The sequence below is a fragment of the Myotis myotis genome, unplaced genomic scaffold (assembly GCF_014108235.1).
Source record: "Myotis myotis isolate mMyoMyo1 unplaced genomic scaffold, mMyoMyo1.p scaffold_m19_p_10, whole genome shotgun sequence".
Lineage (NCBI taxonomy): Eukaryota > Metazoa > Chordata > Mammalia > Chiroptera > Vespertilionidae > Myotis > Myotis myotis.
Window position 1 is genome coordinate 67128035 of NW_023416314.1, and position 22293 is coordinate 67150327.

The 22293-nt window shown below is 45.7% G+C and overlaps 1 protein-coding gene across 15 annotated transcripts in view; it reads left to right on the forward strand.

Moving 5' to 3' along the window:
* Window positions 1-22293, forward strand: part of AMBRA1 (autophagy and beclin 1 regulator 1) — a 173907-nt gene that overhangs the window by 24441 nt on the left and 127173 nt on the right. For 7 of the 15 annotated variants that reach the window (XR_004970529.1, XR_004970528.1, XM_036326040.1 and 4 more), the window contains exons 2-7: window positions 5914-6167; window positions 6990-7048; window positions 7770-7953; window positions 8562-8734; window positions 9859-9925; window positions 10472-11925. Coding sequence is in view for 13 of the 15 variants with exons in the window: in XM_036326040.1 (XP_036181933.1) it covers window positions 6033-6167; window positions 6990-7048; window positions 7770-7953; window positions 8562-8734; window positions 9859-9925; window positions 10472-11925 (2072 nt within the window). In the remaining 2 variants the exon portion in view is untranslated. Of the gene's footprint in view, window positions 1-5913; window positions 6168-6989; window positions 7049-7769; window positions 7954-8167; window positions 8451-8561; window positions 8735-9858; window positions 9926-10471; window positions 11926-22293 lie in introns of those variants that run through there. The other 8 variants (XM_036326044.1, XM_036326048.1, XM_036326041.1 and 5 more) reach the window with 7 other exon arrangements.

The following is a 22293-nucleotide window of genomic DNA, read 5'->3' on the forward strand; positions in this document are numbered from 1 at the left end:
GTCCTCTGGTCTGCTGTTGGGAGTTTGTATAGTATTCGTTATTTCAGTCCGTGTATGTTTAATTTCTAGTTGGTTCTTTATCATAACATCGAGGGTCTCATTAGATTTGTTGAGGATCTCATTAAGTTTATCAGTGGCTTCTAGACAGTTCTTGAGAGACCTTAAAAGTGTGGTTCTGAACTGAATATCCTCCATTGACAGTTTTGTCCTGTTTGTTTGTCTCCTCATTTTTTATGCTTTCTTGGTGCACCCCCTAGTGGTCTTTGTGTGCAGTCCTCCTGTAGTTAAGCCTTGATTGTTGTAGTTAATACTAGGGGGATTTGACCTCCAGGCCAGCTGGCTGTGTGAATCAGCTGTGTCTGCAGTGGGAAAACTTCTGTCCTCTAGGGAGGTGCTAATCTAGCCTTTGCCTGAGGCTATCTGGCAAATGGCTCTGCGCAGGGCTTGGGCGGGGCGGGTGGGTCGCTCGGGCTTGGGATCAACAGGGTGGGCCGGAGAGAGCAGTTATGGCGGCTCTCAGTTCTGTCCCTAGGGGCTCTGCCTCACAGAGTCCCAGCAACCACTGCAAACCTCGGAGAGAAAGCTGCCTTCGAGTTCCAACTGAAGCCAGACAGTCCCGCTTCTCCCGTTTGAGTCTGGGTCCCTAGAGACTCGCCCAGATCTGGAGCTCAGAATCTGAGACTCCCTCCCGATTGAAAGCACCAACCGCACCCTCCGCCGCCAGCCCGCTCTGCGCGCACTAGGTACCTGAGTATTTCACTTCAGCACTGCGCCTCCTCTGAGTCTGGGTATGATATTTTCTTTCCTCCTAGTTGTAGAATTTCCACTCAGCCAGCCTTCCTGTGGTTCTGGATGATGTCCGTTCCGTCTTTTAGGTGTGTTTTGATTTGATTGTTCAAGGCAGCAATCTCCGGCGTTAACCTATGTCGCCATCTTGGTTCTCCTCCCTCTCGGGATTATACCATGTATATAATTTTGCAATTCTGCTGTTTTCATTTAACATGTATTTTCACTTAACATGTATTTTTCGCATCATTAAATATTTCAAAAATAAATTTTTAATAGGTAATACATTTCAAAAATTTAAAAATGATATAAAACAAACAAGCACAAGGTGGAAGTCTTGCTTCCATCTCTGTTTCCATTCACCTTGTTCCTTCAGTTTCTTATAAGTGTTAAGTTATCCTGTTATTCAAAAGGTAGCATTACTATACTGAATACAGTGATCTGTACCTTGCTTCCTCCCCCCGCCCCCTCTTGGAGGTCTCTCGTTGTCATTACCCAGAGAATCTTCCTTATGTAGATTGGTCATTTATTACCTTTAGAGAGAGAGAGGAAGGGAGAGGGAGTGAGAGATAGAAACATCCAGCAGAGAGAAATATCAGCATTGGTTGGCTGCCTCCTACATCCCCCCTGCCCGGTATTGAGTCTGCAACTCAACTGGAATCGAACTGGCAACATCTTGGAATGAGGTGCCACTCAACCACCAACCCATACCAGCTGGGCCATTTAATCCCTTTTAGATGGACACTTGGGTTGTCCCCAATTTTTGTTATTATAAACACTAAGAAAGAAGTAGTTATTAAAGGCCAAAAAGTAAGCATTTAATCTGCTTCAGTTATTAAGGGTCAGTTCTTTCCAGAATGCCAGCTAATAAATGTAGAAATAATGACAACATTAGAATATCTGCCCCTAAGTGAAACAGTTCAAGAAAGAAGCATCGCCCTACCTGGTTTGGCTCAATCGATAGCCTGAGGACTGAAGGGTCCCAGGTTTGATTCCCACCACGGGCATATGCCTGGGTTGCGGGCTCAATCCCCAGTGGGGGGCGTGCAGAAGGTAGCCAATCAATGATTCTCTCTCATCATTGATGTTTCTATTTCTCTAAAATCAATAAAATATATTTTTTAAAAAAGAAAGAAGCATCAATGACTGCTAAACCATTAAGCAAAAGGTCGAGGATGAACAGATATTTGCATGATGCCAAATGTTAGCCACAGATTATCATTGTAAAGGGAGAAATAGACCTTTTTTTATAAAGAGAACTTTCTGGCTGCTACAAATCCAACCAAGTGATCATGTTTTGCCAAGTGATCACATAAGTTACCAAGCCTGACTAAGTGGGACAGTCTGAGAATATGTGCCACCTGATGTACTATACCAGGGGGTTTATATTAGCATCACCTGTGAAGCATTTTCCAAAAAACAACCTAAATCTCATCAGTGGTTTTTAGACCTAACCTGTTTACAGGAAATATAAGGCATACAGAGGCAAGCTAAATAGCACTATGAAGGAACAATTAAATAGAACTAGGATGTTAGACATTCTGTAAGTCAACTATCTTGGTCTTTTAAAAAAGCTTGTGTTGTAAAAAAACACACACCAAAAAAACTTATGTTGTAGATAAACAAACAAAACCAACCAAAACAAAACTTAAGGCCATCCTATCTAATAAAAGAGAAACATGGTAAGCGTACATCCGCTACCCTTCCCATTGGCTAATCAGTGAGATATGCAAATTAACTGCCAGCCAAGATGGCGGCCGGCAGCTTGAAGCTAACATGAGGCTTGCTTGCTTCAGTGACGGAGGAAACCAAGGTTCCCCGCCTGCCTTGCCGGCCTCTGAACTTGCAGTTTGAAACATTGTTACAAATATAGAAGCTAAACAAAACCCCAGAAACCTGCTTTCAGCTCGCCGGGATCTCAGAGCTAGAGTTGATACAGTGTTTCGATTATAGAACCCAAACAAACCAGATACCTGCTTTCAGCAGCAGAGGCCTCAGAGCTGGAGCCAGAGCTAAAGCTGGCCCAGAATAAAAAAAGAAAAAGAAAAAAAGGAGCAGTTGGGAGCTTCAGTCACCCGCCAGCCTGAAAACAGCCCTCAGCCCCTCACCCAGGCTGGCCAGGCATCCCAGTGGGGACCTCCACCCTGATCCAGGACACACTTCAGGGCAAACCAGCCAGTCCCCACCTGTGCACCAGGCCTCTATCCTCTATAGTAAAAGGATAATATGCCTCCCAGCACCTGGATCAGCGGAGCCGCGAGGCCTCCCAGCACCGGGATCAGTGTGACGGGGCAGCGCCCAAACCCCCTGATCGCCCTGCGGCTCTGTGTGTGACAGGGGACGGGGCCACAACCTCCCTATCCGCCCTGCTCTGTTCGTGACAGGGGAAGGCGCCCCAACCCCCTGATCAGCCCTGCTTTGTGCCTGATAGGGGGGAGATCCCCAACCCCCTGATCGCCCTGCGGCTCTGTGTGTGACAGGCTGCGGTGCCCCAACCCCTTGATCGGCCCTGCTCTGTGTGTGACAGGGTGCAGCGCCCCAACCCCCTGATCAGCCCTGCTCTGTGTGTGACAGGGTGCGGCGCCCCCCCCGCACCCCGCCACGGGCCCTGCTCTGTGTGTGACGGGGTAGAGCCATAACCTCCCCATCGGCCCTGCCCTGAGTGTGAGAGTGGCGGCACCCCAACCCCCTGATCAGCCCTGCTCTGTGGGTGATAGAGGGCGGTGCCCCAACCCCCCCTCCACGGGCCCTGCTCTGTGTGTGATGGGGTAGAGCCATAACCTCCCCATCGGCCCTACCCTGAGTGTGAGAGTTGCAGCGCCCCAACCCCCTGGTCGGCCCAGCTCTGTGGGTGATAGAGGGCGGCGCCCCAACCCCCTGATCCGCCCTGCTTTGTGCGTGACGGGGGAGCTCCCCAACCCCCTGATAGGGCCTGCTCTGTGTGTGACAGGGTATGGAGCCCCAACCCCCCTGATGGGCCCTGCTCTATGTGTGACAGGGGGTGGCGCCGCAACCTCCCCATCGGCCCTGCCTTGAGTGTGACAGGGGCCGGTGCCCCAACCCCCCAATTGGCCCTACCCTGAGCGTGACTGAGGGTGGCATCACAACCTCCCGATCCGCCCTGCTCTGTGCATGACAGGGGGCGGCGCCCCAACTCCCCAATCGGCCCTGCTCTGAGCCCGACCAGGGGCTGCACCTAGGGATTGGGCCTGCCCTCTGCCACCCTGGAGCAGGCCTAAGCCAGCAGGTTGTTATCTCCCGAGGGGTCCCAGACTGCGAGAGGGCACAGGCCGGGCTGAGGGACCCTCCTCCCCCCGAGTGCACAAATTTTTGTGCACCGGGCCTCTAGTCTATAATAATAAAAGCATAATATGCTAATTAGACTGGATGTCCTTTCAAATGTCCTTCTGGACGAAGCCAGGGCTGCGAGGGAAGCCCAGGTCCCGGGTGCTGGAGAGAAGCTGGTGCCGGCGGCCAGGAGAAGGAAGGCCTACTCTTGCACGAATTTCATGCATCGGGCCTGTAGTTCTAGAATAAAAGAGACTAAAGAGACATGGCATCCAAATTCTATGCTTGAGTCTTGATTTAATTCTGGATTTTAAAAAAAGCCAACTCATTAAAGGCGTTTTTTTGGGGGACAGTTGGGGGAATTTGAATGAAGACTGAATATTAGATAATTGGTGTGATAATAGTATTGTGGTTATGAAGCTAAATGTCCTTATTACTAGGAAATGCATAATGGGGTATATAAGGTTAGAGTGTTTTTCAGAAAAAACAAACACACACATATATTGATGGATATAGATAAAGCAAATTTGACAAAGTACTAACAATTCTTGAGTCTGGTGAATAGTGTATGTTTCACTCTTTTAAAAACTTTTCTGTATATTTGAAATTTTCATAAGAGTTGAAGAAACAGTGCTGCAATGAATAACATTTACATTTTTATTTTGAAACACCATTTTATTGGGCTGCATATTTCATTGTATAGAGGAGCCAATTCTTTAGTTTTTGTATACATATATATATTTTGATGCTAGTTGACATCTTAGTAGCACTTTTATTTTGTAAGTTTTATGTTCTTAGGGATTGTGGTGGATGAGAAAAAGGAACTGAAAATTTTTTCTCTCCTCTGTTCTCTACTTTGGAACTTTAGTGGAGAAGAGAAAACTAGAGTGAGAAAGGTACTCCAAAGTAGTCCTCATGTACTTATTTGCTTTTTGGTAGGAAGTAGAATGGCAGTTACTACTAAGAGCCATACTGCAGGTAATAGCCTCTTCAGATCTGTTACCTGTCCTTTAGTTTGGAGATGGCCCAAGTGAAAGAAGGGGTGCCAGCGACTAGGGTAGCAGCATGGCACAGAAGTCATGTCTTATTTTTGATAAATTTCTAGATCTCTTTATTAGTAGCAAAAGTTCTTCCTGTCTGATAAAATAAGAACAGAGTAACTGCTTTAGAGAATGGTCTGTTCTTTACATAAAAGGCTAAGCTATGGAGGATATGAGCAGAATTTAAGGAAGAAATATTTTTGGAGAAAAGTTCTGGGGAAAGGATCATTTCTGAGAAGGTGTCATCCTTTAAAATAAAAGCCTAATGTGCAAATTGTCCCCTCCACTGGGAGTTGGACCAGGGGGTGGGGCCGGCGGTGGCCGGGGGAAGAGAGGCGCCCCTGGCCAGCAGCCACTAGGGACCCTACCTGTGCATGAATTTCATGCACTGGGCCTCTAGTCTATATATATAAAAGCCTAAGTGACCATTACGACGGAACGACCGGAACAACCAGTCAACCAGTCGCTATGATGCACACTGACCACCAGGGGGCAGACACTCAACACAGGAGCTGTCCCCTGGTGGTCAGTGCACTCCCACAGCCAACCTCCCATGGTCCCTCCCCACGTCTGGCAGGCCCCGTCCTGCACCTGGCAGCTGGCAGCCCCGGTTGGCTCAGACCCGATAGGCCTTGATTGCCCCGTTAGGCCTAAGGACCCCACCTATTTCATGCACCGGCCTCTAGTTAAATATGAAAAGAATACTTTTCTTTTTGGGCTAGATTCGTATTTGCAATGGGAAGCTTCTCTGTAGAAGCTTTGACATTAATGTTCATTGACATTAATGTTCATACTTTAGATTTCCATGAAGACAACTCACAAGGAGCTGAATGGCCTCATTTTAGCTGCTTCAGCGTGTGGAGCTATTGCTTGCTCCTTCTCTTCCTGTGCCTGGTGTTACAGTGGCTGCTGAGCACCATGAAGGTTGTTCCAGAGAAAAATGCTGTCCGCATACTCTGGGGGCGAGAACGGGGCACTCGGGCCTTTGGAGCTCAGCGGCTTCTGCAGGAGCTGGTGGAAGATAAAACCCGGTGGATGAAATGGGAGGGCAAGGTAAGAAAAATGGTTACTTTGGACATTGGGTTTGTGCAGGGGTGACAGTAGAATGGGACCTTGAGTTGGGTTAATGACATAGAGTTGGGGTGTAATTTATTTTGTGTACTAGAATAGATATACTATGTAACTTAGGGAGTTTTTTTTAGAAAATATAATTTTCAATTGCTTTCAAAGAGGAAGGAAGAGGGAGGGAGATATAGAAACAATGACGAGAGAGAATCATTGATTGACTGCCTCCTGCATGCCCCGTACTGGGGACTGAGCCCACAACCCGGGCATGTGCTCTGACTGGGAATCAAACTGTGATCTCCTGGTTCATAGGTTGGCACTCAACTACTGAGCTACACCGGCCGGGCAGGTAGGTGTTTTTTTAATATATCTTTTTATTGATTTTAGAGAGGAAGGGAGAGAGAGTGAGAGGTACAAACATCAATGATGAGAATCATTGATGGGCTGCCTCCTGCACGCCCCCTTTTGGGGATCAAGCCTGGGCATGTGCCCTTGACTGGAATCAACCTGGGACCCTTCGGCCTGCAGGCCGATGCTCTATCCACTGAACCAAACCAGCTACGGCCGGGCAGGGAAATTTGGTAAAGCAAATTTGGAAGAACTTATGGGCTAGAAGTACCTTTTTTCTTTACAGTTAGACATTTTTCCTAAAGCTAATTTAGATTTGTCTTTCTCAATTTGTAGCTTCATCATGTCCAGTTTGATAATTTACTCTGTGAATACTAATCTAGACAGATTCATGTATTTTTGAGGTAGAGTGGGCCATAGTTTATAAATAATGTTTTTTAACTTTTTCTGTTTGTTCCCCAGAGAGTAGAACTGCCGGATAGTCCACGCTCTACCTTCTTACTGGCCTTCAGCCCAGACAGGTACCTAGTACTTATCTATTACTTAAGACTTGTGATAGCATTGCTTTCTGTGTGTTTGACCTAATTTGATCCTCCAAGTCAAACCCCTAAAGCAGTGGTTCTCAACCTTCTGGCCCTTTAAATACAGTTCCTCATGTTGTGACCCAACCATAAAATTATTTTCATTGCTACTTCATAATTATAATGTTGCTACTGTTATGAATCGTAATGTAAATATCTGATATGCAGGATGGTCTTAGGCGACCCCTGTGAAAGGGTCGTTCGACCGCCAAAGGGGCCGCGACCCCACAGGTTGAAAACCGCTGCCCTAAAGGCTCTTTGAAGCATTGTATGAACAGGGTTTTGACAGTGTATCAGAAAGGGAAAGAAAGTAGACGAGCAGTTATAACCATAAAAATAGTAGGAATAAGCAAAGAACATTGAGGCACAAAACTTGGAAAGTTTTTCAATAATCATCCCTTGAGTGTGCAGTATGGGCCACCAATGGTGTGATAGTTTCCCAGCTAGAAAATATATTCTCAGAAGGGGTTATGTGTCATTTGGGGACAGGGTGGAGAATTCAGAAGCTTTTAAAGATCAGAATTCTGCTGTTGGTAATGCCCAAGGTGTAGTTTTTTTTGTCCTGGGATGAGGAATAGTATAAATTTTCTGTGTCACCCAAAGCTGATAGTTTGTTCCCCCCCCACATGCTTCACATTGACTTTGTACTCTGATTTCCTAGGACTCTCTTGGCCTCCACCCATGTGAACCATAATATCTATATTACGGAGGTGAAGACTGGCAAGTGTGTTCATTCACTGATTGGACACCGTCGTACTCCATGGTGTGTCACTTTCCATCCCACCATCTCAGGCCTTATTGCTTCTGGCTGCCTGGATGGGGAGGTTAGGATTTGGGATTTACACGTAAGTATTTCCTTGTCTTTGGTATTCTCAATTCAGAGACTTGTTTACCATTGGGTTCTTAATTCTGGAGGAGAGACTAGCCAGGTTCTTATCTCTACATCCAAGTAAGTGGTAGTCTTTACGCACTTAAATGATAGCAAGCCTAGCCTCCATTCTGTGATGAATACCCTATTTAACTGTTTTTCCATCCGTCCATGCTCTACCATGTGTTCAGGATGGATTTTTGTTGTCTTATAGCACGGATTATACAGTACTCTGATTACGATCCTCAAAGCAATATGCTCCTTGTCCTACTGAATGGCTAGTGGGTTGTACACCGTGTCATGCGCCAAGCTTGAGTTTTCCCAGGCTTCAGAAATAGGAGCTGTACTGATGCTCGTTGCTGATGGCTTGTAGAAGACTTGGAGAACTGAACTGACAGTAATATTTTTCTAATAAATTGGTGACACTGCTCGATCGCTGATTTTCTACGTCGTTTTACAGAGGACAAATTTAAAGTATGCCCTGCCATAGTAATTTTACCTTAAATGTGGACCTTTTGAGAGTTTGTCATCTCAGTTTGCTGGCAGCTGGTAACCTGAGAATATTTGGGATTGGTTCATTCATAGGGTGGCAGTGAAAGCTGGTTCACAGATAGCAACAATGCCATTGCCTCTCTGGCTTTCCACCCTACGGCTCAGCTCCTTCTAATTGCCACTGCCAATGAGATCCACTTCTGGGATTGGAGCCGAAGGGAGCCCTTTGCTGTGGTGAAGACAGCTAGCGAGATGGAACGGGTCCGGTGAGTCCTCTGTCCACCAGTGATGTCTGGTATAGATTAGCATGGTAGAGAACATTTACACTTGGCTTTCACCTGGGAGACAGATTGTTATCCCTACAGCTCCTTCTGCCTTTTTTTTTTTTTTTTAAGAATTTTAATGGATTTTTAGAAAGAGGAAGAGAGAGAAACATCAATTGCTGCCTCTTGCATGCCTGCTATCGGGGATAGAGCCTATAACCTGGGCATGTGCCTAACTGGGAATCCAACCGGCATCCTTTCAGTGCACAGGTTCATGCCCAACCAACTGAGCACACCGGCCAGGGTGCTCCTCCTGCTCTTCCAGCAGCTGGCCAGTCAGCTGGGAAGTAGTTAATTTTGTTCATTTCAACTGTTCATTATTGGCCTATCTTCTGGTCTTTGAAAACTGGGGTCATTAGAATCTTTTTTAGGTTCAAAGCTATCTGGGTTTGGAAGAGCCCCTTTTTGTGAGAGATCGGAAAGGTATTCAGGTTGTGGGTAGCTTGAGGGATAATTGTTCATCCCTAGTTATCTGTGTTTATCAAACTGCAAGAGGGAGATGTAAGTATGCATCAAATATGCCAGTTGATATTTATTTAGCCCTCAAGATCAAAACACACATTGTCTGAATTAAAGCTGATGCAGTTTTCCTTTGGCTCTCTTGGCATTAGAATTGGATATAAGCTAGTCTAGTCTAACTTATAGACTCCGCTAGTTACTTGATGCTGAAACTGTTCATTGTCACCAGGACTCATGCTTCTTGCCAGTGTAGCTTCCATATAAGGGAGGAACTGAACTTGTGGCAGAGTTTGGGAGCATTCTATGCTTTGCTATTATGATGAGCTCATAGATATGAGTAAATGTGTGCTTAATGTAACTGCTTCCTGGAATGAAGTCTAGGTATTTTTTGAAATTATTTTTGTGATACAGATTCCCATATTTTGGCAAGTATAAGGAGATAACAAGAAGTATTGAACTTGACTATTGTAATTTCTTTGAAAGTTTTGAAAATCTCTAGGGTGAACTAATCTGACATTACAGTATTGATTGCTATAAATTTGTACACGTTTCCTTTTCTAAGTTAGCATAATCTCTATGCATGTCTTTGTCTCTTCTTCTGTTTTCAGTCTGGTGAGATTTGATCCTCTTGGACACTACTTACTCACAGCAATTGTTAACCCCTCTAATCAGCAGGTAAGTTAGTCAGCATTTCCAACTCCATCTAAATTGTGGCTTATTTTTTAAACTAGTGTTGTAATTCTGATTGTATTAGACTTTAATTTTCAGTGCCCGAGTGTTTCTCTCCAGTCAGTATTCAAAACTAGCTTCAGACTGTATTCAAAGTTATAGCCATAATCATAATAGGGGAGTCAATTCCAAAACCCGAGTGATTCCATCATTAGAAGTAACCAGGCAGTGTTGGATAGGTTGTCATTCATGTGCCTCTGGCTGGTTAACATTTTGCTTCCCCTCACTGCCTCTGTGTTATGAAGATGTCTTTTTTAAGAGAATTGGTTTTCCAGCTGTACTCATTCAGAAATGTTGTTAATTGGAAGGGAATAATTTAATACCATATGATGATTCTGAATCTGAAGCCAGTTCTCAGCACTTCAGAGGTGGAGTTGTTGCTTGTCTGTGAACGTTTTTCTTGGATGATTATCAGTAGCTTTTCTTGGTTTACCTAAAGGTTCTACCTAACTGTCTTGCTCTGCCTCCATCCCACCTTGGTCCACACTACAGGGTGATGATGAACCAGAGATCCCCATAGATGGAACAGAAATATCTCACTACCGACAGCGTGCCCTGCTGCAATCACAGCCAGTTCGCCGGACGCCTCTCCTCCACAATTTCCTGCACATGCTGTCCTCTCGCTCCTCTGGCATCCAGGTGGGAGAGCAAAGCACAGTGCAAGAGTCTGCTACCCCCTCACCCCCACCGCCTCCCCCTCAGCCCTCCATGGAGCGCCCCAGGACTTCCGCTTACATCAGGCTCCGACAGCGGGTCAGTTACCCCACAGCTGAGTGCTGCCAGCACCTTGGGATCCTGTGCCTTTGCAGCCGCTGCTCTGGCACTCGAGTTCCTTCCCTCTTGCCACACCAGGACAGTGTTCCCCCTGCTTCTGCCAGGGCTACTACCCCTTCCTTTTCTTTTGTACAGACCGAGCCCTTCCATCCCCCGGAGCAGGCCTCATCAACGCAGCAGGACCAGGGCCTCCTGAACCGGCCGTCTGCCTTCAGTACAGTCCAGAGCAGCACTGCCGGCAACACGCTCCGCAACCTCAGTCTGGGTCCCACCCGTCGCTCTTTGGGAGGCCCTTTGTCTAGCCACCCTTCTAGGTATCACCGAGAAATAGCTCCCGGACTGACAGGATCTGAATGGACCCGGACAGTGCTCAGTCTGAACTCCCGCTCTGAGGCAGAATCCATGCCCCCGCCCAGGACCAGTGCCTCTTCGGTGACTTTGCTGTCTGTGCTGAGGCAGCAGGAAGGTGGCTCTCAAGCATCTGTGTACACTTCAGCCACAGAAGGGAGGGGTTTTCCAGCTTCAGGGTTGGCAACTGAGTCAGATGGAGGGAATGGCTCCAGCCAAAACAACTCAGGCAGCATTCGCCATGAGCTTCCATGTGACCTGAGACGCTTCTTTTTGGAGTATGACCGGCTTCAGGAGCTGGACCAGAGCCTGAATGGGGAACCCCCCCAGACCCAACAGGCCCAGGAAATGCTCAATAATAACATTGAATCTGAGAGGCCAGGCCCCTCCCACCAGCCCACCCCACACAGCAGTGAGAACAACTCCAACCTGTCCCGTGGTCACCTGAATCACTGTCGTGCTTGCCACAATCTGCTAACCTTTAACAACGATACCCTGCGTTGGGAAAGAACCACACCTAACTACTCCTCTGGCGAGGCCAGCTCCTCCTGGCAGGTCTCCAGTACCTTTGAGGGCATGCCATCGAGTGGCAGCCAATTACCACCTCTTGAGCGGACTGAGGGCCATACGCCCAGCTCCAGCAGGCTGGAGTTGAGCAGCTCTGCTAGTCCGCAGGAGGAGAGGACTGTGGGGGTGGCCTTCAACCAGGAGACAGGCCACTGGGAAAGAATTTACACCCAGTCCAGCAGAACTGGAACTGTATCACAGGAGGCCTTACATCAGGATATGCCTGAGGAAAGTTCTGAGGAAGATTCACTCAGGAGGTAAGCAGGCGTTTTCTGTCCTTTCTTACATCCCTTACTCTTCTCCTTATATCTCTTCCTTTAGTCCTACAGATGTTGTGGCTGCATCTGGAGCATCTGAGACCCATGCATTTGGTTTGGCTCTCCCTGCTTCCATTGCATCTTCTTGGAAAATCATGCTCTTGTGGCAGAGAGAAGATAGGGCCTAGCAATATGAGTCAGTTGGCTCTACTAGCTCCTTTTCTGGTTAGGCTCTTGTGACCTTTAACCTTAAAGGAGAGTGTAGATTAGGTTGGAGGGGCATGAGGAGTTGAAGAGGAGATAGAACCATTGACGTCCTCTGCCTGGCTTTTTTTAACTTCTTGAAGGATTGTATATTCAGGGCTATGAAACAAGAAAATGTCCCAGTATGTTTAGAAATTAGTAGTAAAAGAAAACCCTGCTTGGGGCAGATTAGTGTATTGGGTCTTCTTGTGTTGCTTTGTGTTCAGCTCTTAAATCTGATCTTTTGGAGCAATGCAGCTTGACAGAAAGGAAAATAATATATATGTTGAAGATAGTTCATATTTTTTGAGATAAATATATTTTTTGGACAGCAAGTTAGTTGCTTAGTTAAGATTTTTTGAGTAGATCTTCCAGATGGACATTTACTTTGGGGTGGGGAAGAAGAATAATTCATAGAAGGAAGGCCTCTCCATACTCAGATCGGCATCTCAGGCAACTGTTTCATGGAAGAAACTGAGTGGGTATAGTAAATAGCCCACCACATGTTCAAGGTGTGGCTGTGTGTGCATCTATCTTGATTTATTAGAGTCTTCTTTCTGCAATTCTGTAAAGGTCAAATCTAGTGTAATCACCAACTCCCATACTCTGCCTTTTGGATCCAAGCAGCATGTTGTTCTGCATTATATCCTCTGTTTAAGCCACTGAAATTTCTCTGACATAAGGTTCTAGCAAGGGAAGGAATATGGATTGTGCACATAATGTACTTGTTATTTTGGGAGGATGCTTTAGAGAGTTACCCAGTTAATAAGGACTTGTTGAATGGTTACAATTTTTCCAAAACTGTGCTAGGCACTGTGGGGATCCCAAAAGAAGCAAATACCTGGTTTTTGCCCACTGGGAATATATATTGTTATTGTAGAGGCAAGCCTTATTTACATGAAAGTATATAAAAAATGTAGGGAACTGAATGCTTTATTGTAAGTTTCTGAGATTAAATGTAGTATAATTTTAGAAAAAGGGAAGAATCAAAGAAAGCATTACAAAATCATGTCTTGAAAGATGGGTAGGATTTAGAGAGAGAGAGAGAGAACTTTTATTTTAGGGGAACAGTCCATACTAGGGGAGGAAGAGCATGATGTATGCAAGACAGTAGGTGGTTCCTAAGGGGAACAGGGGAACTTGGTTGGACATAAAAGATAAAAAAAATAGCGGTTGTTGCTATGCCCATGTGATTGAGGCCAATTCTGGATTAACATTTTCAAAATTCTGGCTTTGGAATATTTTACCTTACACCTCGAGTCTTGGATTCTGTTCATCCTCTTTGTCAGGAGAACCGAGAAGGTAGCAAGCACAGTTCCTGACATATAGAAGGTATTCAAAAAGTTTATTAAAGGTAGCCACAAAAGGATTGTCTTCATTTACTGCAGTGGTTCTCAATCTTCCTAATGCCACGACCCTTTAATACAGTTCCTCATCTTGTGGTGACCCCCAATTTCATTGTTACAAATTGAACATAATTAAAGCATAGTGATTAATCACAAAAACAATATGTAATTATATATGTGTTTTCCGATGGTCTTAGGTGACCCCAGTGAAAGGGTCATTCGACCCCCAAAGGGGTCGCAACCCACAGGTTGAGAACCACTGATTTACTACATTAAAAGCCTACCAGTGTCTGTTTCCAGAGCAGTAGTGGACTTCTGCTCAGCCTTTGTCCATCCTCTTCCAACAGGACCTCTTCATTGTTATTCTGAGAAATACCTACATGGTTTAAAGTAAACTCTGCTGTTTGATAATAGAGACATCAGTTACTGAGGGCCTACTATGTGTTAGGTAGTATGTTCTTGCTTTGCATGGATTATTTCTGTTTCCCACAGCAACTTTGTGCAAGGCAGCTATTAAATTTCCCATCTTACAGTTGAACAAAGTGAGGCTCAGGGAAGTCCAGTGTCTTGTTAAAGGTCCCATAATAGGTCACTGAGTGGATTTGAACTCTGGTTTGATGACTGAAGATTTTTCCAAGCTGCCCTCCATGATGTATTCCTAATGGGACAATCTCCTCTTTAGGCAAGCCATTTTTTGTTTATTTTTCCTTTCTTTTAACTTTTTTATTATGAAAATCTTTAAACATATAAAAATGAAAAGTATAGTAAACATGATTTTAAAACATTAATATTTGGCCAGACTTCTTTCAGACTTCATTTTTGTCTCCTATCCAATCCCCCATCTAGATGTTATATAATTTGTCTGAAAGTAATCCAACGTGTTTCTTGCAGCGGTTCTCAACCTGGGGGTTGCGACACTTTCACAGGGGTCGCCTAAGACCATTGGAAAACACATATATAATTACATATTGTTTTTGTGATTAATCACTATGCTTTAATTATGTTCAATTTGTAACAATGAAATTGGGGGTCACCACAACATGAGGAACTGTATTAAAGGGTCGCGGCATTAGGAAGGTTGAGAACCACTGCAAGAAATGCTGTTCACGAAAACTTTCTACAATGATGAGATGTTCCGTATTTGTGCTGTTCAGGACAGTAGCCACTAGCCAGCTGTGGATCCTGTTCTTCCTCTTTGTCAGGAGAGCTGAGAAGGTAGCAAGCACAGTTCCTGACATACAGAAGGCATTCAAAAAGTTTGAAATGCAGCTAATGTTATCTGAGGATCTACATTTAAATTTTTAAACTTTAATTTAAATGTAATTAGCCTCATGTGACTAAAATATTAATGATTACTTCTTTTTTAAAAAATATTTTTTATTGATTTTTTACAGAGAGGAAAGCAGAGGGATAGAGAGTTAGAAACGTCGATCAGCTGCCTCCTGCACACATAGAAAAAGTACTATGTGTGCCTGCAACCAAGGTACATGCCCTTGACCGGAACCGAACCTGGGACCCTTCAGTCCACAGGCTAGTAGTGCTCTATCCTCTGAACCAAATCGGCCAGGGCATGATTACTTCTTAATAAAGTTAGCCAATTTAAAATTCAGAAAATGGCCCAACCCGTGTCACTCAGTTGGTTAAGCATTGTCCCAGGCACCAAGAGGTCAACGATTTGATTCCTAGTCAGGGCACATGTGGGTGTACAGGAGGTAGCTGATTGATGATTGCCTCTCGGGTATTTCTGTCTCTCTCTCCTTCTCTCTCTCTCTCTAAAAAATCAATTAAAAAACCATTTAAATAAGTAAATAAAATCCAGAAACTGCCCTGGCTGGATGGCTCAATTGGTTGGAGTGTCATCCTGTATACCCAAAAGGTTGTGGGTTCGATTTCCAGTCAGGGCACATACCTAGGTCACTGGCCTGATCGGATCTGTAGGTAGGGCATATGCAGGAGGCAAATGATCGATGTTTCTCTCTCTACAATCAATAAAAACATATCCTCAGGTGAGGATTTAAAAAATAAAATAAAATCCAGAAACTATTAAGGATCTACCAAAAATTTTTGTAGAGAAAAAGTACTATGTGTGTGGTTTAAATAAAGTTATAGCATTAAAAAATGTATATTGTAGAAAATGAAGTCCTTTGTCATCTTGTAAACAATTTTACATATATGCTTTAAAAAATTTAAAATATATAACAAATGCATGTTTATTGTAAAATTGTATATTAATACAGTAAGTTACATTATGTAAGGAGTCACTTTTAGATGAGCGAGGATGAGGTATACCATGAATGCTGACATTCTACTAAAAAATGAGGTATATTTTAAAATTTATAAGTGCACACCCTTTAAAGAAGGGCCATCACTTCCTCATGAATTGAATGGCTACATTCTAGTATAAGTCACTAAGACAAACAGGTGCTAATTGGCATCTTCTACTACTTCTAAAGGGCCATGACATTTTTGAGCTGATGATCACAGTACAGTACAAACCCTTGCTTGTATTTCCCCAGCAGGTGTCAGTGTTGGGCTGCTGCTGCCACTAGTCTAGACTGATGGGGGGGGGGGGGTGTACACTGGCTACTGAAGGGAGAGGGTTTCTTCTTTGGCCTTGCAGTGGGGGAGAGACTAAAGAGGCATGTTTCGATCCTTGGTGCTTCTGATAGAATTAATAGTGTTACAAATAGTGAGAGTATTAAGCAGCAGCGTGTATTTTAGTGTACCAGATGTCTATGTTGCATAGACCTACGAAGCATGTGGCCTGCCAGCGGTGAGGTTGACATGCTTGTCAGTGATCCCAGTTAGGGAGGTTCACTATTAAATCCCAACAAGTGAAAGATCAAAATTGGACTAAATCTTCCCCATATAAATTGTTTCTTCATTCTTTTTCTAGATAGGTAAGGCGTTAGGTCTGAAGTATTTAGTAGGATTGAGTGTGTTCTGAGAACTGTTGTCTTTGATTTTTACTTTTCCCTTATGATCAATGAAGATTGGGGAGACATTGGTTATAGCATAAAATTTGGCCTAAAACATCGAAGGTTAGAGTTGGAAGCCCTCATTAGATTTCTAAGGGTGTTTTTTGTTTGTTTGTTTGTTTTAGACTTTTGTAAGGGAATTGCTTTGGAATTTGGAGCAATCTGAAGCCTCTTGAAGCTTCATAGGCCCACTAACTTGTTTGATCCTTCAGCTCTGCTCACATGGGGATGCTCCAGGGAACTTTTAGCAGAAACATCATTGATAGAAATAAATGGATATGTCTGCAGGGCTAGTTGTAGGTTCACAGAGGCAAAAGGAATCTAGAAATGAGGAAGGTACCAGTTTTCATAGCTTGATTATAATACAGAGTAGGATCCAACTTGAATATTTTTGTTGTTGTTAATCTCACCCAAAGATATTTTCCCATTGGTTTTTATTTTATTTTTAAAAATATGTTTTTATTGATTTCAGAGAGGAAGGGAGAGGGGGAGAGAGAGAGAGAGAAACATCAATGATGAGAGAGAACCATTGATGAGCTGCCTCTTGCACATCCTCCACTGGGGATCGAGCTTGCAACCCAGGAATGTGCCCTTGACTGGAATCGAAACCGGGATCCTTCAGTTGGTAGGCTGACGCTCTATCCACTGAGCCAAACCAGCAAGGGCAAGGGCTTCCCGTTGGTTTTTAGAGAGAGTGGAAAGGAGAGGGAGAGACACAGCCCTGACCAGGGCCAGGAATTGAGCCTGCAACCAAGGTACATGTCTTTGACCAGAATGGAACCCAGGACCCTTCAGTCCAAGGGTCGATGCTCTATTCACTGAGCCAAACTGACTCGGACCAACTTGAGTCCGAGTGCCACTGGCTTAACTGGTTTAAAGGGTTTATTTATCTAAAACCCTCCCAATTTCTTTGGATGGGGAGTATACATAATTTATTCAAAATCTAGCACAACTGTCACCCTTTCCTTTGGGAAATCTTCCCTGAGTGTCCAAATAATCACTTCCTCTTCTTTGCTGCTTGTGTACTAGATATGAAATTGCACCTGTGGCAGAAAGTATTTGTTTCCCTTTCCGCCAGTGAGCTCTCTGAAGGCAGTGACTCTGTCTGTATCCCTGTTGTACCTAGAACAATTCCTGGCACGTAGTAGGTGCTCATTAAATGGTAGTTGAATTGAACAAATGGGTTTGAAATGACATCCCCTGTGATCCAGTATGTAGTGTAAATCCTTTTTGTCCTTTTTAGTAAAAAAGAAAAAGTAACCTCACTATAGTATATATATATCCCTGTAGTCTTATAGAGAGTTGTTGGCTCAATAAGTATGTGTTGAATAAATGGAGTGGCATTGCCTAGAGCAGTAGTTGCCAACCTTTTGGACCTCATGGACCACCATTGGTCCCCAGACCACTGGCTGGTGACCGCTGGCCTAGAGTACATAGAAGACACCTTTTATAACTTGAGCTCAGAAGACTGAGAACTTACTTCTCTGTTTCACTGTTGTGCCATATTTTAACTTGTATATTGGTTGTCCTGAAGCCTGTAATAAGTCTTATGCACTTGGTTGGTTATCTGTCCTTCACATTTACATTGGCTCCCACTGGCAGACGACTCAGTTCACCGGCCTCATATACAGCTTCCTCTTGAGACTATTTTGTTGGTCTTTGGCTTGACCTTTCAGTGATACTGATATGTCTGCTAATCAGTGCTGCTGTTGTGCTTTTCTCCTTAAAGACTCTCTGCAGTCTCAATGATGGTATACTTGGTCTTGAAAAGTCTTGATAAAGTCCAAATTAGATTTGAATAAACCAAATTAAGTGTGAAGGTTCTATTTCCCATTGGTGCATTATGTTTCTTGTAGTTTCTGTGGAAGGCTTTCACTGAATTTGCTTAGAAGTAGGGTGTGTTGGGTTTGAAAAAGTGGGTGCTCATCTATTTTTGTTTTGGGGTCCATGATTTATTAGAATAAATCTTTTTGAGTTTTGAGATGATTTGGGTTTTATTTTTTTGACAGGGGTGAGGGGCAGAATTCTTATATTAAGAGAGAGTTTTGCTTTTCCTCTAATTATGCCCGTAAAAAATTAGAATTACTGTCTTTGGTATTCAAGTTACAATAAACCCTTCCTAACTTTTGAGTTCTTACTCAGAAGTTTGGTATTAGAGGACAAAGAATAGGGAAGAATCCTTTGTGGTATGGATAAATCATGACTTGTTCCTGCAGTGAAAAGAGAGAACGAAGTATTGAGAAATCAAAAAGAAGACAAAGCTGATCGTGGAATTTAAGCAGTTAGTTTTAAGAGAGGTAAGGGAAGCTCAGGGGAATGTAAACCCAGGCCTTAGAGGAGGAAGCTGAGGTGTATGAAGAAGGGCTGCCCCTCCTGTAAACATGGCTCTTACAATATTGGGAATTGGGCTGGTGAAAAAGTTACTCTGATTGATCGATTTGTTTATTCATATTTAGTTAACAGAAATATTTACTAAGCACCTACTGTGTACCAGATATGATTTAAGCACAGCTATAAATCTCTCATTCTACTAGGAGAAAGATAAAAAATAAAGTATCTAGGCTGCCAAGTGGTAAAATATATGTATACACACACACACATATATATTTGTTTTTCAGAAAAATATTTTTAAATGTAGGCAGTGGTGGAGTGAAAGTTTGTAGTATTAAGAAGGGTCATCAGCCCTAGCTGGTTTGGCTCAGTGTATAGAGCGTCGACCTGTGGACTGAAGGGTCCTAGGTTTGATTCTGGTTAAGGGCATTTGCCCGGGTTGCGGGCTCAATCCCCAGTAAGGGGCTTGCAGGAGGCAGCCAATCAATGATTCTCTCACATCATTGATGTTCCTATCCCTATCCCTATCCCTCTCTAAAATCAATTAAAAAATATTTAAAAAATCTATAATAAAAGCATAATATGCCAATTAGACTGGATTTCCTTTCAGACGACCTTCCAGATGAAGCTGGGGCTGCAAGGAAAGCCCGGGTCCCGGGTGCCAGGGGGAAGCCGGTGCCGGCAGCTGGGGGAAGGAAGGCCTACTGTTGCACGAATTTTGTGCATCGGGCCTCTAGTAAATAAATAAAAAGGGTCATCAGCCCTGGCTGGTGTGCTCAGTGGTTAGAGTGTTAGCCCATGGACCAAATATCATGGGTTCGATTCCTGGTCAAGGGCATGTACCTGGGTTGCAGGTTCTGCTTGGCCCTGGTCAGGGCACGTGCAGGAGGCAAACAATTGATGTATCTCTCACTTTCCCTCCCTCCTTCCCACCCTCCCTAAAAAAATTTCAATGGAAAAAATATCCTCTAGTGAGGATCAATAAAAAGGGGGGCTCCTCAGAGGAAGTCTTGATAAGCTGACACTGGAGTAGAGATCTCAATCAAGTAAGCAAGGAAGTAAACTGTTGATATCGGGGGAAAGAGCATTCTAGACAGAGAGGAAAAACACATGCAAAATCCCTGAGACTGGCTGGAACACAGCAACAAAGGAATGGAAGAGATGACGTTAGAGAGGTAATGAAGACCAAATTATGCAGGGTCTTCTAAGCCATTTAAGAGATTTTACAAAAAAAATAAGTAAAAATCTTCTCAACAACCTTATATTTTTACATTTTACCTCTTTTTCTGAGTGCTTTGGGAAGCCATTGGAAGTGGAGTAGCATGATCTAATATTTTAAAAGGATCACTGTGGCTGCTGATTGAGAATAGATAGAAGAGGCTTTGCTAAATGGGGTAAATTAGGGTTAGGCGAATGTCACAGTTTTATTTTTTTCACATATACATTTTTAAAATATATTTTTATTGATTTCAGAGAGGAAGGGAGAGGGAGAGAGAGATAGAAACATCAATGATGAGAGAGAATCACTGATTGGTTGCTTCTTGCACGCCCCCTACTGGGGATCGAGCCCACAATTTGGGCATGTGCCCTTGACCAGAATCGAACCTGGAACCCTTCAGTCTGCAGGCTGATGCTCTATCCACTGAGGCAAACTGGCTAGGGCCTTTTCATATATATATATATATATATATATATATATATATATATATATCTACACTAATAAAAGAGAAAAATGGTAATTGGCGTACGGCGCTACCCTTTTCATTGGCTAATCAGGGCTATATGCAAATTAACTGCCAACTAAGATGGCAGTTAACTGCCAACAAAGATGGTGGCTAATTTGCATATGTAGGCACAATGCAGGGAGGCGAAAGGGAAAGCAGGAAGAAGCCCCCTGCCACTGACAGTGATTGGAAACCCAGGGGCCTTTGCCGCCCTGGCCAGTGATAGCAGGAAGTAGGGGTGGAGCCAGCGATGGGAGCTGGGCATGGTCAAAGCTGGCAGTCCCGGGAGCTAGGGGTCCCTTGCCTGGGCCTAAAGCGGAGCCCACGATCGTGGGGCCGCTGCAGCTGTGGGTCCCCACTGCCCGAGTCGGATGCCTCAGCCAGAGGCGTCCTGCAGGGGCAGGGGTGGAGCCCGCGCGATTGCGGCGCCCCCCGCTGCCACTGCGGGTCCCTGCTGCCCGGGCCGGATGCCTAGGCCAGAGGCGTTAGGCCTGGCCAGGGGCGGAGCCTGCAACCTCGGGGAGCTGGGGGTCCCCTGCCCAGGCCTAATGCTTCGGCCAGAGGTGTTAGGCCTGGGCAGGGGCAGAGCGGGAGATCGTGGCGCTGCTGCCGCTGCGGGTCCCCGCTGCCCGGGCCGGACGCCTCAGCCAGAGGCGTTAGGCCTGGGCAGGGGCGGAGCCTGCAACCGCGGGGGGGAGGGGCAGAGCGGGAGATCGCGGGGAGCTAGGAGTCCCCTGCCCAGGCCTAATGCCTTGGCCAGAGGCGTTAGGCCTGAGCAGGGGTAGAGCGGGAGATCGTGGGGAGCTGGGAGTCCCCTGCCCAGGCCTAATGCCTTGGCCAGAGGCGTTAGGCCTGGGCAGGGGCAGAGCCTGCAACCGCGGGGAGCTGGGGGTCCCCTGCCCAGGCCTAATGCCTCGGCCAGAGGTGTTAGGCCTGGGCAGGGGCAGAGCGGGAGATTGTGGGGAGCTGGGAGTCCCCTGCCCAGGCCTGACACCTCTGCCGGAGGCCTCAGGCCTGGTCAAGGGGCCGATCCGGTGATTGGTGATCGGAGGGTGATGAGGGTCAACTCCTCTGGCCGAGGCATCAGGCCTGGGCGGGGGTAGGAGCCGGGGATTGGAGGGATATGATGGTCCCCTTGTCCAGGCCTGAAGCCTGGGTCAGAGGCGTCAGGCTTGGGCGGGGGGTGGAGCAAGCGATCAGAGGAAGATGGGGGTCCCCTGCCCAGGCATGATTCCTGGGCCAGAGGCCTCAGCCTGGGCGGGGGTCAGAGCCAGTGATTGGGGGGAGATGGGGGTCCCCTGTCCAAGCCTGACACCTCTGGCGGAGGCATCAGGCCTGGGCAAGGGGCCGATCAGGCGATCGGAGGGTGATGGGGGTCTACGCCTCTGGCTGAGGCATCAGGCCTGGGCAAGGGGCAGAGCCAGCAATCGGAGGGATCTGGGGGTCCCATGCCCAGGCCTGACGCCTGGGCCAGAGGCATCAGGCCTGGGCTGGGGGCAGAACCAGTGATAGGGGGAAATGAGGGTCCCCTGCCCAGGCCTGACGCCTCTGTCAGAGGCGTCAGGCCTGGGCAAGGGGCCGATCCTGCAATTGGAGGGTGATGGGGGTCAACACCTGAGGGCTCCCAGTATGTGAGAGGGGGCAGGCTGGGCTGAGGGACACTCCCCCCCCACCCCACACCCAGTGCACGAATTTCGTGCACCGGGCCCCTAGTGTATATATGTGTGTGTGTGTGTGTGTGTGTGT